Consider the following 15,423-nt stretch of genomic DNA (forward strand, 5'->3'; position numbering starts at 1 on the left):
CCTCAACGTTTCCCGTTCGTTGGCACACGTTTTTCTGATCCGTATCAGGCCGTCTGCCCGAGCCAAGGGAGTTGTACGCGTTCCCCTACTCTTCCGCTCCCTTACGCCGCCCCCCTCTTCCCTCAGCTTTCGTCGACCTCGTTTACTGGGACGCGAATCCCGAGTGGTTAGCTCGTTCCAGCGGGATCCAGTTTCGGTGGAAAACTGGAAAAACCGCGCCTCGATTCTTCTGATGCGCGAACAGAAAGAGGAGGGGTCGGGTCGTGTTAAAAGGTACGGTCGAGGAGAGGGCGATCGTGGCGTGAAAGCGAGGAAGATTAGGATCAGTTTCAAAACGGCTCGCGTGAAGGAAGCTACGATTTTCCACGGTACGTGCGAACTCGTATTCGTTTCCTTCCCTCGAAAATTGCTCGCGAATCTTGCCCCTAACGAGAGAAGGAGAGAAGGTGCGCGAAAGGAAGAACGCTACTACGATCGACGCGTGATTTTTGAACGTTGTGAAAGTGACGCATCGCGTTGTGTTTGTGTGTGGGAGCGTAATGAGGCGTAAGAAGGCAATTTAATTTCACGATAATCCTCGTTCAATTCACTTTTTTCCCCCTTTAGCATTAAAAATAGTCGAAATATACTTATAATCTTACTTCTTGTGCATCGATCTTACGTTCAAATATTTTTAAACGTTTCACTCCCTCGAAGTGAAACGATAGAAAAATATAAATCATGTATAGAAATCCGTAAAAAGAATTCCAAGTATTTTATAATCTTCTTACGTTCAAATTTTCTAAAGATTTCACTCCCTCGAAGTGACATCCATTGCTATAAAAACCATCGATAAGGAAGAACAAATATCCATTCCAAAAAAAAAAAAAAAGAGAAAAAATTCTAACCAAAAATTGGGAAAAATTAGAAAAGAGTGGCGTAGCCGTAGATTCGTTGTGACTAATTTTCATGGAGAATCGGTACCCACGAGACTCTGCTCGATGAGAGCGGGATATTAATTAGGCGGGCGACGACAAGGATCCGAAAGGATGCGTTTCGAAACACTTGGCCCGGGCCTCGGTTTCGGCGCGATTCGAATCGGGTTCCGCGAGTTACGTGGCCGTGTAATTACGGCGCGTCGAGTAAAGGAACGAAGTTTGCATTGCAACGTCGATCAGCGTCGTGTAATAAGAGGATAAACTTATCGTCGTCCGGGGAACGCGATCGTTGCAACTAATTTGGCCGAGGCGATCTCTTCATTAAGGGTTAAAGCAACCCGAGTTAAAGGAAGTCGTTTTTGTTTGTCGTAATCGACGATCGAGATCGTGGAATTTTTCGAGAGACAAAATTTAAGAGGAAGATTATAAGCTTTCGGTGGAATTATAGATTCTTTTGAGAAGTGTAATAATTTTTCTAAGAATTCCGGGGAAAGATGGCAGATTTCCAAAATATATAATCATTTTTCTGTAACTTGCGAAATATAAATTTTATAAAAATTGAAAGAAACCGAGGTTATATTTAGGCAATAATTTTCAACTCGGTATTTGTATTCATACGGTGGAAGGAGATTTCATACAGATTAATTATCCGCGATATTTACCAATATTTTTTATTAACGGAATTCTCATCCCTCGATTCCATTTATGAATATTTATCAGAGATTTAATTACCGAACCGTGAGTCGTGTCAATTAAACCGGGATCTTTAAGAGCGTCGTAAAATAAAATCTTCGTAAATTGCTTCGTAAATTGACGGCTCGACTCGGTCGATCTGTCAAATTCTTGTCGAAAGTTTATTGGGCATAACGAAAAAAAAAAAAAAAAAGAAAGAAAAAGAAAAGAAAAATCACGAAGAAGAGAAGATCACCGTTCTATTTAAAGATGTCGTTTACCGCCATCTTTCGATCGTTGGTAGAATTCTTCCGTGGAAATAACTATATTTTATATTATACGATCACTCTGCTCCATCACCGTACATCGATTGATCGAAAAATAGTTAATTCTTTTGTAAAGTTGGAATATTTTAGAAAAATATTTCCCGTAAAATCTGTTAAAATTATTTCGAACTCGAAGCTGTAACGTTATCACATAATAATACACGTAACAAGGAGAAACGAGCAATCACGTAAGAGATAATTAAAATTCTGGAATTTTAACGCGAATTATACTTTCGAGTGAATTTTTTTAGATACATTCCTGGAAGGAACTAGTTGCGCCAGTGTTCCATTGTTCGCCAGAGTTCGTGCACCTGTTTCACGCGATCCGCTTGTTAGCCGGCAAGATCGCGATTCGTCTCTACCTGATCATTAATATCTTGTTAGCGCATCGACCAGTCACCCTTCCTCTTCGCCCATTGATCACGATGCGACGCGTTTCTCGAATATGTTGCGGAACAATGGCTCCAACGATGGGAAGTTCGAGAGATTAAATTAATCCGTAAATCACACAACTGGTTGTGAGTTTCTTTCCATCCTTTAACAGAGTGTAATGAAATAATAAAATAGAAAAAAAGATTCTTCGATCTTGTCAAAATTTTAAAATAAAGTTGTTTTATAATCGTTTAGGATTGATTATTAGTACGTTTTATGCAACAAGAATTTCTAGAGAAGAAATCTCGATCACGCTTCGTAATAATAATAATAATAATAATAATAATAATAATAATGTGAACATCGCGAGAAGAAAAATCTCGCGATCGTCAACCTCGATCAACATATCTGGAATCGAACGAAAGCGGTTTCCACGAATGCGCGTTCCGTTACACTTACAAACGTGCAACTCGATCCACTTTCAAAAGAGGATTAGCAATTTTTTTTCGGGATGCGAGATAAATTACAACGTGTCACACTTTCCTTCGCTATATGCAAAATATAGCAAAATTTTTGCTCGACGATATCGAGATTATTTTTTTTTTTTTTTTTTTTTTTTTTTCGTTCGTGACATTCGACGACGACGATTAGATTTTCGAAACTTTCGAAAAGAAAAGAAAAACGATGACGAAAGAGCGTCTTGTCGTTCTTCGAGCATTGGGAGAAGATGATCGTTATTAACGATGTTTGCAACTTTTCGACGTTTCGCAACTTTCCAAGTTCCCCGTATCCGGATGCGGCTCTCGATGGCCGATGGAACTCGGAGGATATCATTAGGGAAACTATGTTCGAACGACATCCTCTTATTTAGCCGAGATTACAGATTGCGCAGAGTTCTTGTCCGCAAAAGGACACGCGTTTAAAGCAATTAAGATGTTGCGTTGATAAATGTAGGATTTATTGCGAGGTGAGTCAATATTAATTGCGGCGTATTTGCGAAATTTATTATGGGGAATCGTTCGATAAATTTTTTGAAACTTGTTCGTACGCTTCGTAATTGGCTCTATCGTAGGGTTTATTCGAGTTTATATCCCCTAATTTACAATACCAAAATTTTTATTCTTTACTTTGGTTACACATCATCTTCGATCCAGTGATCAAATATATCGCAAATATGTATACCATCTATAAAGGATAAAATTTCAAAAAAAGAACATCTTAAAAATTACCACACTCCGTGTATGTATTCTGCTCCAATTTAAAAGAGCATCGCTCTGGGTTTTCAAGCGACGAATAAAAATCTGTTTGGCTGTGTTGATACAGAGCGAAAGCCGAGAGGAAACAATAACGACGAGCGCGACAACGGTGAGCTCGCAGAGCGCGAAGGGTGGGACCAAGACGAAGAAGAAGAAGATCGAGGGCGTCGCCGGTAATGATGCCTCGCCCAATCTCACTCCCCGCACAAAGAAGACCAAAAAGAGCAAGAAGAACGAGCTCGAGAAGGAAAACATTTCTGTGGTAAGTGAAGGAATTGTGGTCCCCCTAATTTTTCACACGATCATATTATGTTCCTCGTGATATATATATATATATATCTATACAGGGTGTTGATACGTTTCGTAGAACACGTTTGGAAGCTCGATCGATTCCAGAGAAAAGCGGAAAATTTGATCCAAACCATCCTTGTTAGGAAAAATAAATTAATTCCAGATGCTTGAAAAAGTGCATATAGAATTTTTAAATAATTTCTGAATAAGAAAAAAGAGATGTTAAATCGTTTAATTTAAATTTAGATTGCTCGTAACTTGAATAAATAAATCTATCAAATCTATCTAATTAATCAAAATCGTTCGCGTATCAACGATTCGTGTCCGATCCTCTGGAATCGATCCTCCAACCGACATATCAATAATCCTGTACACTGGACTCGCTTCTTCCATGCAAAAAGTCGGATGATATGAACGAGTCGAGGAATTCGTATAAATAACACGCGGTGTGCATGGAACAACCGTTACGTCGCGTTGATTAGCGGTGTCAAAACAAGAAGCTGCGCGTCGGCCTAGATGATGGCCCCCCCGGTCGCGAAAACCGGAAGTCCCCGTTTTAATCCTTATTTGCATGCAATTCCGAGCGATGCAATAAATCCAGGCAGCTTTTCACTTTAATTGACGCCGCCTCCATTTACGTTCGTCGAATCGTTGTTGCAGCACGTCGGATTCAATTCCTCCCCCCGATTTCTATCGTTTTCCAAGAAGAATAGCCTCCATTCCGCGAGGAGGAAACTTCTTTTTCTTCTTCGTTTCGCGAGAATTTTCCTCGTCGTGGCAAGAAGAGACCGAACCTTCTTTCCCACGAGTTTCCGACTGTGCGCGATCCCGGCTCGGAAAAACTTTTCGAATCGAAAAAAATAAGTCGTCTTGTTTGTGGACGAGGCTCCAAACGAAAAGTTTTCTTCCCTCGAAAGGAAAACTCTCCTCGGAAATTGAACACTTTCCGATGTTTCGCTTTTACTTCGCTTTGCGATTCTGCATTTTTCCGGAAATTACTCCCTTTGATTACCTTGCATTTGTTAAATTTTCCAACTAATAAAATCCTTAGAAGAATCGGCAAATAACAAGCAAACAATCGAAGCGTAGATCCAGGGTTGAAAATTCATTTGTCATATCATAAATCATCTTATAAATAAAAATATATACAAAGCGTGTAATTAATTATACTAATATAAAATACTCGAATGAAGGCAAATCTAATCGGGTGATAAAACGGTGTTGCATGTACAGTGTGCGCGTGTTTGTCTGTTTGTCAGAGCTGTAACTTGCAAGAGACGAGCATGCACCCTGGTCCCCGGCAGATGAACTCGGAAACCCTTGATTTCTCGGACGAGGACGATCTGTCGAACGTCAACGTGAAATCTCTGGTAAGTTTCCTCTCTGGCCGGAAACGATCCATCGGATTATTGATTCCCCGGAACGGAGTTTTCGCGCGCGAGAATTGGCCGGGTTGCCCCCTCGCAAGGGGCACGTAACGCGCAGACTCGCCGCGTGGCGGCTCGCGTGCCCTTCCTGTTCGACCGACCGAGCAAGGAATTCTACGCTCGCGTGCAGACGCCATTTCTTTTCGTTTTTCTCTCCTTTTTTTTTTTTTTTTTTCTTCTCTTCTTTTCTTTTCCCTCGTCTTGACGCGATCGGTGAAGAAAAACCGGTAAACGTGGTACCGTTTTCCGCGAATAACCAAACGTAAAGTTTACGTAATTCGGTTAAAAAGTTTCTAACCAAAGAGAAAATGAATTTGTGTCGATTCACCGTGCCCATCCGACCCGTGATCCGAATAAATATTGAAAAAAGTTATCGAATTCGTGTCGAAGTTACGAAAGAAAATTAGATAGGTTCGTAATTGGAAGAATAATTAATAGAAGAGGATAACGAGTGCGAATAATCGCTCGAACGATCCCGTTGCGTTGTCCAGCAACGATTCGCGATCGAGAGATCGATGTTGCGTGTAAATTTTTTGTCGATAAGCTCGTAAGTTGAGCTTAAGACTTAGATCTAGTCCGCTTCACGTGTTTGAGGCAAAGACACGTAAAATTGGTAGCTAATTAATATTCCCTGTGTATTAATTTACCACACGTAAAATTACTCACTCCACATGCATGCGTAAATCGATCGTAATATCGAGAGTATCGCGATACTACCGTTTCCATCCAACAATAATAGTAGTAAAATCAGATTGAAATATATCCCAAGTAGATTATGAATCACCGTACAATCCAGTCGCATGTGGATTTGCTTTTGTATTGTACCCTGTGCATTGTATTTTGTGCATGCAGACTCAGAATTATGTATCGGAGGCGACGCGAAACGAGCAAGATCGATGCACGAAGGAAAAGATCGCGACAGGCGTGTCGATCAAACAGTTGGTAAGTAATTTGAGAATATATATATATATATTATATATATATATATATATATACATATAAAAAAAAAAAGAAAAGACTATAATTAATAATATAATAAAAAAAAGCATATAATTTTGCGTACGTAATAAGTTTCCAATTTAATATCTATGTTTTATCGTTTATTTAATTTACTTGATTATTATATATACTTGTCGTTATGTTCTTTCGTCATCTTTCGTAACGAGAGAGAGCTTGAAAACCGCTTAAATGGCTGTCGAATCACACTTTGTCAGTTGTATTTTGTCACTAACAGTGTCGTAGTTTCGGCGACATCTCGAACATGAGCGACGGCGATCAGACGGCATATGGGAAAACGAATCACACGATGGACACCGAGGAGGTATCGTATCATTACATCATCTGCCTTCCCTTTTCGCTAAGATTATTATTATTATTATTATTCTTATTTTCTTTTTATTTTTCTTTTTTTAATTCGACAAGCAACTCTACGACCCTCGACGAGTGGATTTTTTTAATTATTCAAAAGAAAAAAAATTCATATCGAGAATAATCCGTTGTCACTCGTCACGTTTCCTCCTCCTCCTCCTCTTCGTTCGCTTCTCAACTCTGATTAAGAACGATCAGGAGGGAACCATGAAGATGGAATAATTTGAAAGGATGATTCATGATAAAGAAGATCGATCTTTTCGTCTTAGTCGAGGGTTAACGAGCACGATTGAAAAGCGCGATTTCGACGATAAATTCTCGTATAAAAGAAAAAAATATTTCTTCCAGTCATCTTCTTTTTTTTTTTTTTTTATCTTTATCGAAAAAGTAGTCAAATCGATCGAATTCGTTCGAATTCGAAGATGGACGACTTCGAACGAGCGTAATTGGAGCCGCGAGCATGTTGCTCGGATGTTTCGTGGTATCGACATAGGAATGAAAGCCCTATTAACAGTTATTACTGCATGAGCTACTTCGAACTTCCGTTATTCCGCTTCGCGATGTGTGGCAATAGGATTAACCCACGACGACAAACGAACAATTTACCCCCGATTATATCGTAACAGCATTACTAATATACGCATAACGAGCAGCGCGAGCACTGTTGGAACCTCTCTCTCTCTCTCTCTCTCTCTCTCTCTGCTGCTACTTTTCTTTGAAATAACAAAGTTGAAGAAAGAATATGGTAGAAATTGGTCAGAGACTGGTTCGATTTTCGCAAAGCTCGCCCACTAATCGCGAGATTCCGCAATTGTTTGCCGCTAATCTGAATTCCCATTGACGCTCCCATTGACGATCGTAGAAAGCAAGGTCGCTGGGTGATCTGAGAGTATGCGAGAAGGGTTACTCGAAGTTCGCCAAAGACGCTCTCGTCTTCACCGGGGTGTCGGTCAAGGCCCTCGTAAGTACCTCACCTGTCAACCTGTTGGACGACATCGAAGACAGTTGGAATATCTTGGTCGATCTCCTTTTTCGAACGAAAAAAAAAAAAAGAAAGAAAGAAACGACGCGAGAGATAGTTGATTCCAAAAGTACGCATGTTTGGATGTTGCAAATCGGATAGATAGCAACAGCTCCTCTTTGTGTACGATTAATTACGAGTCGAAAAATACGATAAGAGGAATATCCCAGTTGAAAATTATTCAGATTCGGAGAGGAAAATAGGGGATATTTTTGGAAGCAACTTGTTGTCGGATCGAGGAGGGGATCATTTGCACGCGAGCAACGATTCGGTTCGACGCGGCGTTCGTTGGAAACGTTCGTTTTGCCATCGAGTCGGCCGCCGCGAATGCTGTCTCTCCATTTAAGGGAGGGCCGGCTTTGATAATAACCTACTGCTGCTCATTTGCCCCACTTTGCGCCGCAAACGATGGCCAGAGAATCGAGGCCTTGCGAGTTTTTCGCCGTATCCGTCATTTATCGGTTATCCGGTTACGGATTTTCGGGTGACATAATTCCTCGCCACGCCGCAGTGAAATCAAGTCTCGACTTTAAATGCATAGCGCCTTATCGGGGCCACCGTCGATTTTTCCCTCCAACACCTCTCTCTCTCTCTCTCTCTCTCTCTCTCTCTCTCTCTCTCTCTCTCTCTGTCTCTCTCTCTTTTCCATAACTAATTCGCTTCGTGTATGGAGAACTATTGATCGGTCGACGAACCTCGAAATTTCAATTTGCATAGATCGAGAATAGATGGAGAAAGACTGGTTTGAGCACGTATTGGCGTCGCGTCGGAGAGAGCACGCGGGTTCCGTGCCAAAAGGAAAGGCTATTCGAAGCTTGAGAAACAATTCCAGCTGTCTTTGTGGCTCGCTCCCTCTTCTCTCTATCTCTATCTATCTACCTCTCTTTCGTCCTCTTTTCTTTTTTTTTTCTTTTTTTTTTTTATTTTCTTCGACGATGCAGCGGTTGGCGAAAGATTTTTGTATCGATCGACAAACCTTTTACGGTGCCCCACGATCCATCGTTCTATTTCTCTCTCTCTCTCTCTTTCTCTCTCTGTTTGCTTATCGATTAACGATTCCCTTCCAGGCTGTGGAAATTCAAGTCGGAGAGCAAGCGAACATCCGCGATTTGCTGTGTGAACCGGGTCGGTCTAATTCCCTCGGTCAACGCTTTTTCTTCGAGCCAAGAGAGAAAGATGGAAGAACGTTGCGCGTCGTAAACGTTGAAACGTCGATTTCTTTTTGTCCTCCGATAATATTTTAACGAACGTTTTTTTGAAACGAGCGTGAACTTGTTATTTTTCCATCGCCACTTCCCTACTTTCCTTCGAAAAAGGAAAGGAAATGGCGAACCGTGGGGAACGTTGAGCACGTAATATAGATTTCCTTCCCAGTAGTGGTGAAAAAATAAATCCAAATGGATAAAATTTGATTACCGAAGCAAACATTTTAAATAACTGTTTTCAAAATTGTTCGAACGAAAGATCCGCGACGTCTCGCCAACCGCTGAATCCGTGGAAAGAAGGAAGGTGTAGCGGTTCGAACATTTACCACGCGACACTAACCCGCAGCCCGTGCTGTTTCTTTCTTTTTGTTCGGTGCCTACCCCGGAAACATGCATGAAAACCTTAATCGAAAACCTTACGAAACCACGGCCCCGGGACAGAGGGCTTCCTACTGTAGTTTGGCAAACTTAACGAGCGAGGGTAAGGACAGGGATCGACCCAGGCTCGAGGTAAGAACAGAGATAACCACGAATATGCAACCTTAGCTTCTTATCTTGCTCTCTCATAGCGTTTATCATAGCTTCTCCTCTCCGCCTGTGTGCTTCTTCCCCGCTTGTTCCTCGATCGCTCGATAAAACACAGGATTCGCTTCTTCTTTCACCCTGTTGAATTCGTGATTTCAGATTTGCTCCAACCTTTCTCTCTCTCTCTCTCTTTCTCTCTCTCTCTCTCTCTCTCTCTCTCTTGTATCCAAACACTCTTTGCTCGAAATAAGCTTCGAATATATATACACAGCTTTATAATAACAGTAAAAAAGTTGATTTGCATTTTATCCGCTGTTTGGTTCGAAGAGATTTTTTTTATAGAAGAATCGTGCACTCGACAGTAGTCCTCTTATCACTGTGTGGCAAAACGAAAAAAAAATATGTTCACCGTGGGTTTTTCAATTTCGAAATTATTTTTTTTTTTTTTTTGAAAAGAAGCGAAAAGAGATCGAAATGACGGGAAACACATTTTTTCGAGAAGACACGCTTTCGTTGGACACTCACGCTGAACAAGCTTCAGGCTAGAATGAAACACGCGCCGTAACACACCATCGTACGAGGTTTTCACATCCCCCGCGACGACAAGAAGGGGGCCGAAGCTTTCGAGCACTTCTCGTTTGACGCGTGCACTGTTTGTGTTTACAGAAGTCGAGCTTCAATAAATTCGACGCCCTCAGCAAGAAGACGGTGCTGCATGTGCGCTCGATCGATGCGGGCAAAGTGCAACAGCAGTTGAACGCCGTAAGCTTTCTCTTTCTATATATATATATATATATACATATTCCCTCTTTCTCTTCGAGATACTTTAAGATCGACGTAACTTAACCCTTCAGCCGCGGAGAACGTGTAAATAGCCTTTCTGTTTCGAGTTGTTGGCGCGGAATTGATCGGCCGGCTCTCCGTATCTCGTATAAACGAGCAGGAAACACAAAGGCGTTGCTCGTTCGAGAAGAAACTCCCCTGCTGAAGGATTGACCTTTGAAATTAAAAAAAAAAAAAAAAAGAAAAAATAGAAAAAAGAAATTATCGATGTCTCCCTCCCCCCCCCCCCCCCTCCAAACACTCTTTCTTTCGTTAAAATTCTCATCAATTCGAATACATAAAAAAAAAAAAAAAATCTAAACTGGTTGGATTGAATTCGAATTCTCCGATCGGAGATAATTGGATAATTGGAACGAAAGGGAAGGAAGGGGAGAGGGAGAAAAGATAAAGGAATGGTGAAATCGGCGGAGCAATAATGAAATTTGACGGCAGGTGGGTCAGAACGGCGACACGAACCCGAACTGCCGCAGCTGTGGCAAGGTCGTGTTCCAAATGGAACAGACAAAGGCCGAGGGTCTGGTCTGGCACAAGAATTGCTTCCGGTGCGTGCAGTGTAGCAAGCAGCTCAACGTGGACAATTACGAGAGCCACGAGAGCACGCTTTACTGTAAGCCACACTTCAAGGAACTCTTCCAACCGAAACCGGTTGAGGAGTCGGACCAGCCTGGTAAGTCGATCACACCCCACGGTTCACGCCACACCGCTCTCTTCTCGCGATTCTTTACACTCCGTAGGCGGAACTCGCCTCGAAATAGCCTCACCTCCGCGTCTAATCCCCGCGAATCTTTCTGCTCGCTTTGATATCACCGCCTCTGCCGCGTATACATTCCGCGGTTTTATCCTTTTTTTCTCGCAAACAACGTGTCCACCTTCTTCTTCTTCTTCTTCTTCTTCTTCTTCACCGATGTATCACATTAAAGACTTTAAAGAGTTTCGTCAAACGAACAGGTGTTATTGCGAAACGGTTAAAACGAAAAATAATTGGATTTAATTGGACATTTCTATTATAGTAACATTATTATTGGATAGATATTTATTAACGTAGAATCCGTTCCTACAAACACGTAAATATTATAATTATAGTTTTTGAATTGAATTTTAGTCGTTTCATTTTTTTTTTTTTTTTTTTTGAATCGACCACGCGTATCAACGAAAAAGAAGGTTAGAATTCTCGAAGGGGGAACGCAGTCTGGATGGAATAATGTGTCGTGCGTACGCCGATCGCTCGGGCCCCCCCTTTTCGCTTCACTGAAATTACCGCCCCTTCCCCTATCACCCAGCCTATTATTCTCCCCATCTCTCCTCTCCCCCTCTATATAATTATACACGTAAATGCAAAGAGATGGTTAATGCGACAAAGGGATGTCTTGTGAACTTCGTAGTGCGACCTCGAAAGCCGGAGCTGATCATACGGGAGAACGAGCCGAAAGAGTTGCCGCCCGATGTGGTCAGAGGTAATAGTTGTTGACGGTGGTAGTGTGACCGATACGGCGGCCAATGGCCGTCCAAACAACGAAAAAAACCTTTCTCTAACAGTTTGCCTAACCGTTTGCAGAGTGCACCTTTTTAATACATGCTGATCATCGTCTTTTAACACACGCATTATAGTGTTGTAGCCTTATCTTCCCTCCATTTCTTGTTTTCCCTCTCTTTTTCGTCCACTCTCTTTCTTAATTTTATTTGTCCCCCTTTCTTTCTTCTCTTCCACTTGTCCATTCTTATTCCTTATAGAGGATTGTTTGGTTTTTTTTTTCGTCTTTACCTACGAATCTTATAAAGTAAGATGCTGTAACGTCGCTGTAGTGTGAGACAGAATCATCGTTGCATGACGACACGCGTGGCAATTTCGAGTCCGTCGGTGGCGTAATCGGTGACGTCGGTTGAGGTATTTAAGAGAGTAACTAGTCGGACAAGTGATTTTTCCGACCGGACACCACGGACGCGAGATTGTCGGGATTTCGATTCATTATTGTACCGGGTGTTAATAAAATGATTCGTGGCAACGTTCGCAAAAAATGTACAAAAATGCCGCTTTGAACGAGAAGAGGATGTATTGTAATTTCGCGAAATACGAGCCACGAATCGACGTTAACACCTTAAAAACGCAAAAAACGACTAACTCTCGAAGCAGTTAAACCTCTTTAGAGCGATACTGAACGATTTTATCACAGCTTGGCTAGACCTCCATGACCGCCATTCATCGCAGAAGCAGAATCGCCGATTAGAAATCACGCAAGCATCATCGGCAGCCATCGGTGTGCCATCGAATCTAAGCGTATAATCCGGGCGACACCCGTCCGACGAAGCGTTAAAACTTTTGTTTTAATATCGCAGCCTCAGACAAACCGGACCTGGGCCTCGAGGAGTTGTCGAGCCTGAACGTGAAGTCCCGGTTCCAAGTGTTCGAGAAGGCCGGCGCCGAGACCACCAACGAGATCGAAAGGTCGCCGTCGCAGATCGCCGTGAAGAGGTCCCCGAGTATCTTGAGCAAACTCGCCAAGTAAGCGATCCATCGTTTCGGTTCACGCGTATCCAAGCTTGGCGTTCGTTCGTTCGTTCCCTCTCTCCTCTCTCGTTTCCAACGTGCCGCCATATACGAACGGAGACGTACGTGGGCCGAGGAGACGTGTCTCAGCCGTGACACAGATTCGTTTCCACCACGATGGACGCAACCATACTCCGTCCCTGCACTCGGTTTTTCCTCCTTCGACGCTTCCATTCCATCTTTCGCGTTACGATCCACGCGAATGCACACGCCGTTTCTTCTTCTTCTTCTTCTTCTTATTATTATTATTATTATTATTCTCGTGTGTACAAAGTCGCTTTATCGATGATCGATAATATATCCTTGGATTTCTTTCGATCTCGACAAGTTTCGTTACAAGTTTTTCAAGTTCAAGGATTTCGATATCGATTTACAATGGAGAAATTAAAAGCGGGGACGGTTCGTAATTCGAAACGATGACGGGAATCCGAGTCGTTGAGGAAAAAATTTGCAAGCGAAGATTCGTTGACGACGAGTCGACGATGAATTTGCCAACGTATATGAATCCGCGATCAGCGATTTCTCGGTCGATCGCGAGAGAGGAACGGGGGAGGAGGGCGAATAATGCGGCGGCGTTGCCCGCGTGCCAAGCAGTCAGAAATTCTATCCAATGTTTGCCACCAGTTTGCACATATTTTTGTCCAGATTCCAGGCGAAAGGCATGGATATCGGAGTTGCCGACGAGTCGTTGAATGGGATCCCTTACGAAGAGTCGAGCGAGAGCGAGGAGGAGGAAGAGGCGGAGGAGACGGAGGGTGAGGACAGGCAGACGTTTAATTCGAATCGAGATTTCCACGTATTTTTACGTATCTCCGTGTTTCCACGACCACGGCAACCAGCTCCCCTCTTTTTCCTTTCTCTCTCTTTGGAGCGAAGCCTCGACCGTTTCAAAGCTACGGCAGCTTCTCACGTTTCTCGTTCTCATAAGTGATTTTTCAATCCATTATGCTTACTTTCCTAGCAGAGGAAATTTACGATTTTTGATATGCAAGTCGAGTATAAAGTCGTGGTCGGACGAAAGGATGATTCTTGAGATGTCAGTTGACGCGAAAATATAAAGATTTGTTGACAAGCGAACTTCGAACTTTTGTATTTTCATTGACACGAAGCTACAAGCATATAATGAAATAACAAAGTAATATTCTTTCGTCTGTTGATCTGTTCTCCGTTTTCACAGAGGTTGACAACGAGATCGTGAAGGCGAAACGCGCGACCCGCGAGCGGCCGATCAGTTTCACGAAAATGGACGACATAAAGAATCGTTGGGAGACGACCAGCCAGCAGGGGAGACGGGAGGTTCAACGGGAGGCCAGGAAGGAGGAGATAGCCGGAATTCGTTCGAGATTGTTCATGGTAATAATATCGCGCTCGTTTTCGAGCTCGTTCGACCGTCACGTTTCCGCGTTTTTGTTTTTTTTTTCTTTTTCTTTTCTTTTCTTTTTTCCCTCGAGGAAGAATCGAATCCATTCCACGTTTCTAATAAATCGTTGGTTGGCGAAGTAGTCCGGGGTAATGGCATCGAGCTCGTTACACGCACATCGAGACGCGGAAAAAGTTCGAGCGAAGGGAAATGTAGCGCATTCTCTCTTTAGAACGCAGTTTAACGAGGCAGCGAACGCGATTGCTCAGGAGGAGTCGCGATGGAGTACGATGTCGGTCGCGCGATCGATTTGATCGGTGAACCTTTGTGGATCCGGTATTCGAAGAGGAAAAAAGTACGAAAGTATTGATGGATCGATCGAAAGAAAAAAAAAAAAAAAAAGAAAAAGGCGGGAGGAAAATATTAACCGATTCAGTTCGAAATTCGCTTCTTTTTCGGAACGACGTTTTTTCTTTTTTTTTTTTTTTTTGATCGATATCACGATACTTTCTGTCGCATTATTAATCGTGAATCTGTGAAAAAAGTGTCTTCGAAGAAAAAGTTTGTTGCAAATATTCGCGGGAAAGAGAAATTTTTAAATTTGGAAGATATCGGAAGTTATTTAAAAAGAAGAAAAGAGTATTCTTTTTAAAGTAACGAGATAAATAAGAAATTAAGATCGATACCGCGCATACCATCTTCTTATATCAACATTTAAAAGACCGATACATTTTTCTTTTTTTTTTTTTTTTCCTTTCACAAAAGATACGTTTCACTCGAGCATCATTGATAAAACTGCGCGGATAATAAAATAATAAAAATTGGCGCATATATAATAAAGCGATCCTTTGTGATCGGTCGGCGAACAGCCAACATTATCATTATTATTATTACTGCACGATCCAATACTTTCCTACTCTCGGACTTATCGCGTCATCCTCGAACGAGGAGATCTCCCGTTCTCTCTCTCTCTCTTTCGAATCGAAGATCAAAGAAGCGTTCTCGCTTCTATAACCAACTAAACGGACTAAGGAGATCTCTCTTTCCCCTCCTCTCTCTCTGTTCGTTGCAGGGCAAACAGGGTAAAATGAAAGAGATGTATCAGCAAGCGGTAGCCGGAAGCGAGCGCGTGACGAAGATCAATGCGGCGGAGGAGATCCAACACTCGACCCACGCTCGTTCCATCAAAGAGAGATTCGAACGTGGCGAGCCCATAGCCGCGTCCGACGACGAGACGGACAGCAAACCGAAACCGGAGAAGGCTGACGAGGAAGTGATCGCAGCAGGTGCATTTT

General features: G+C 42.5%; 1 protein-coding gene and 1 long non-coding RNA gene across 2 annotated transcripts in view; both read left to right on the plus strand.

The window, feature by feature from the left end:
- Positions 1–15,423, plus strand: part of LOC100866778 (uncharacterized) — a 62,728-nt gene that overhangs the window by 37,464 nt on the left and 9,841 nt on the right. Inside the window, 13 exon segments of the mRNA XM_086917914.1 lie at positions 3,611–3,805; positions 5,094–5,204; positions 6,114–6,203; positions 6,496–6,582; positions 7,492–7,590; positions 9,297–9,365; positions 10,047–10,142; positions 10,656–10,890; positions 11,606–11,677; positions 12,558–12,723; positions 13,414–13,523; positions 13,946–14,121; positions 15,201–15,414. Coding sequence (XP_086774040.1) covers positions 3,611–3,805; positions 5,094–5,204; positions 6,114–6,203; positions 6,496–6,582; positions 7,492–7,590; positions 9,297–9,365; positions 10,047–10,142; positions 10,656–10,890; positions 11,606–11,677; positions 12,558–12,723; positions 13,414–13,523; positions 13,946–14,121; positions 15,201–15,414 — 1,720 coding nt within the window.
- LOC147658403 (uncharacterized) lies at positions 1,139–2,539 on the plus strand. The gene is made up of 2 exons (XR_015295269.1): positions 1,139–2,103; positions 2,167–2,539. It is a non-coding gene; the product is annotated as an uncharacterized LOC147658403 (long non-coding RNA).

This window comes from Apis florea, unplaced genomic scaffold, assembly GCF_048593485.1.
Source record: "Apis florea isolate Af1SG1 unplaced genomic scaffold, ASM4859348v1 contig_2272_pilon, whole genome shotgun sequence".
Classification (NCBI taxonomy): Eukaryota; Metazoa; Arthropoda; class Insecta; order Hymenoptera; family Apidae; genus Apis; species Apis florea.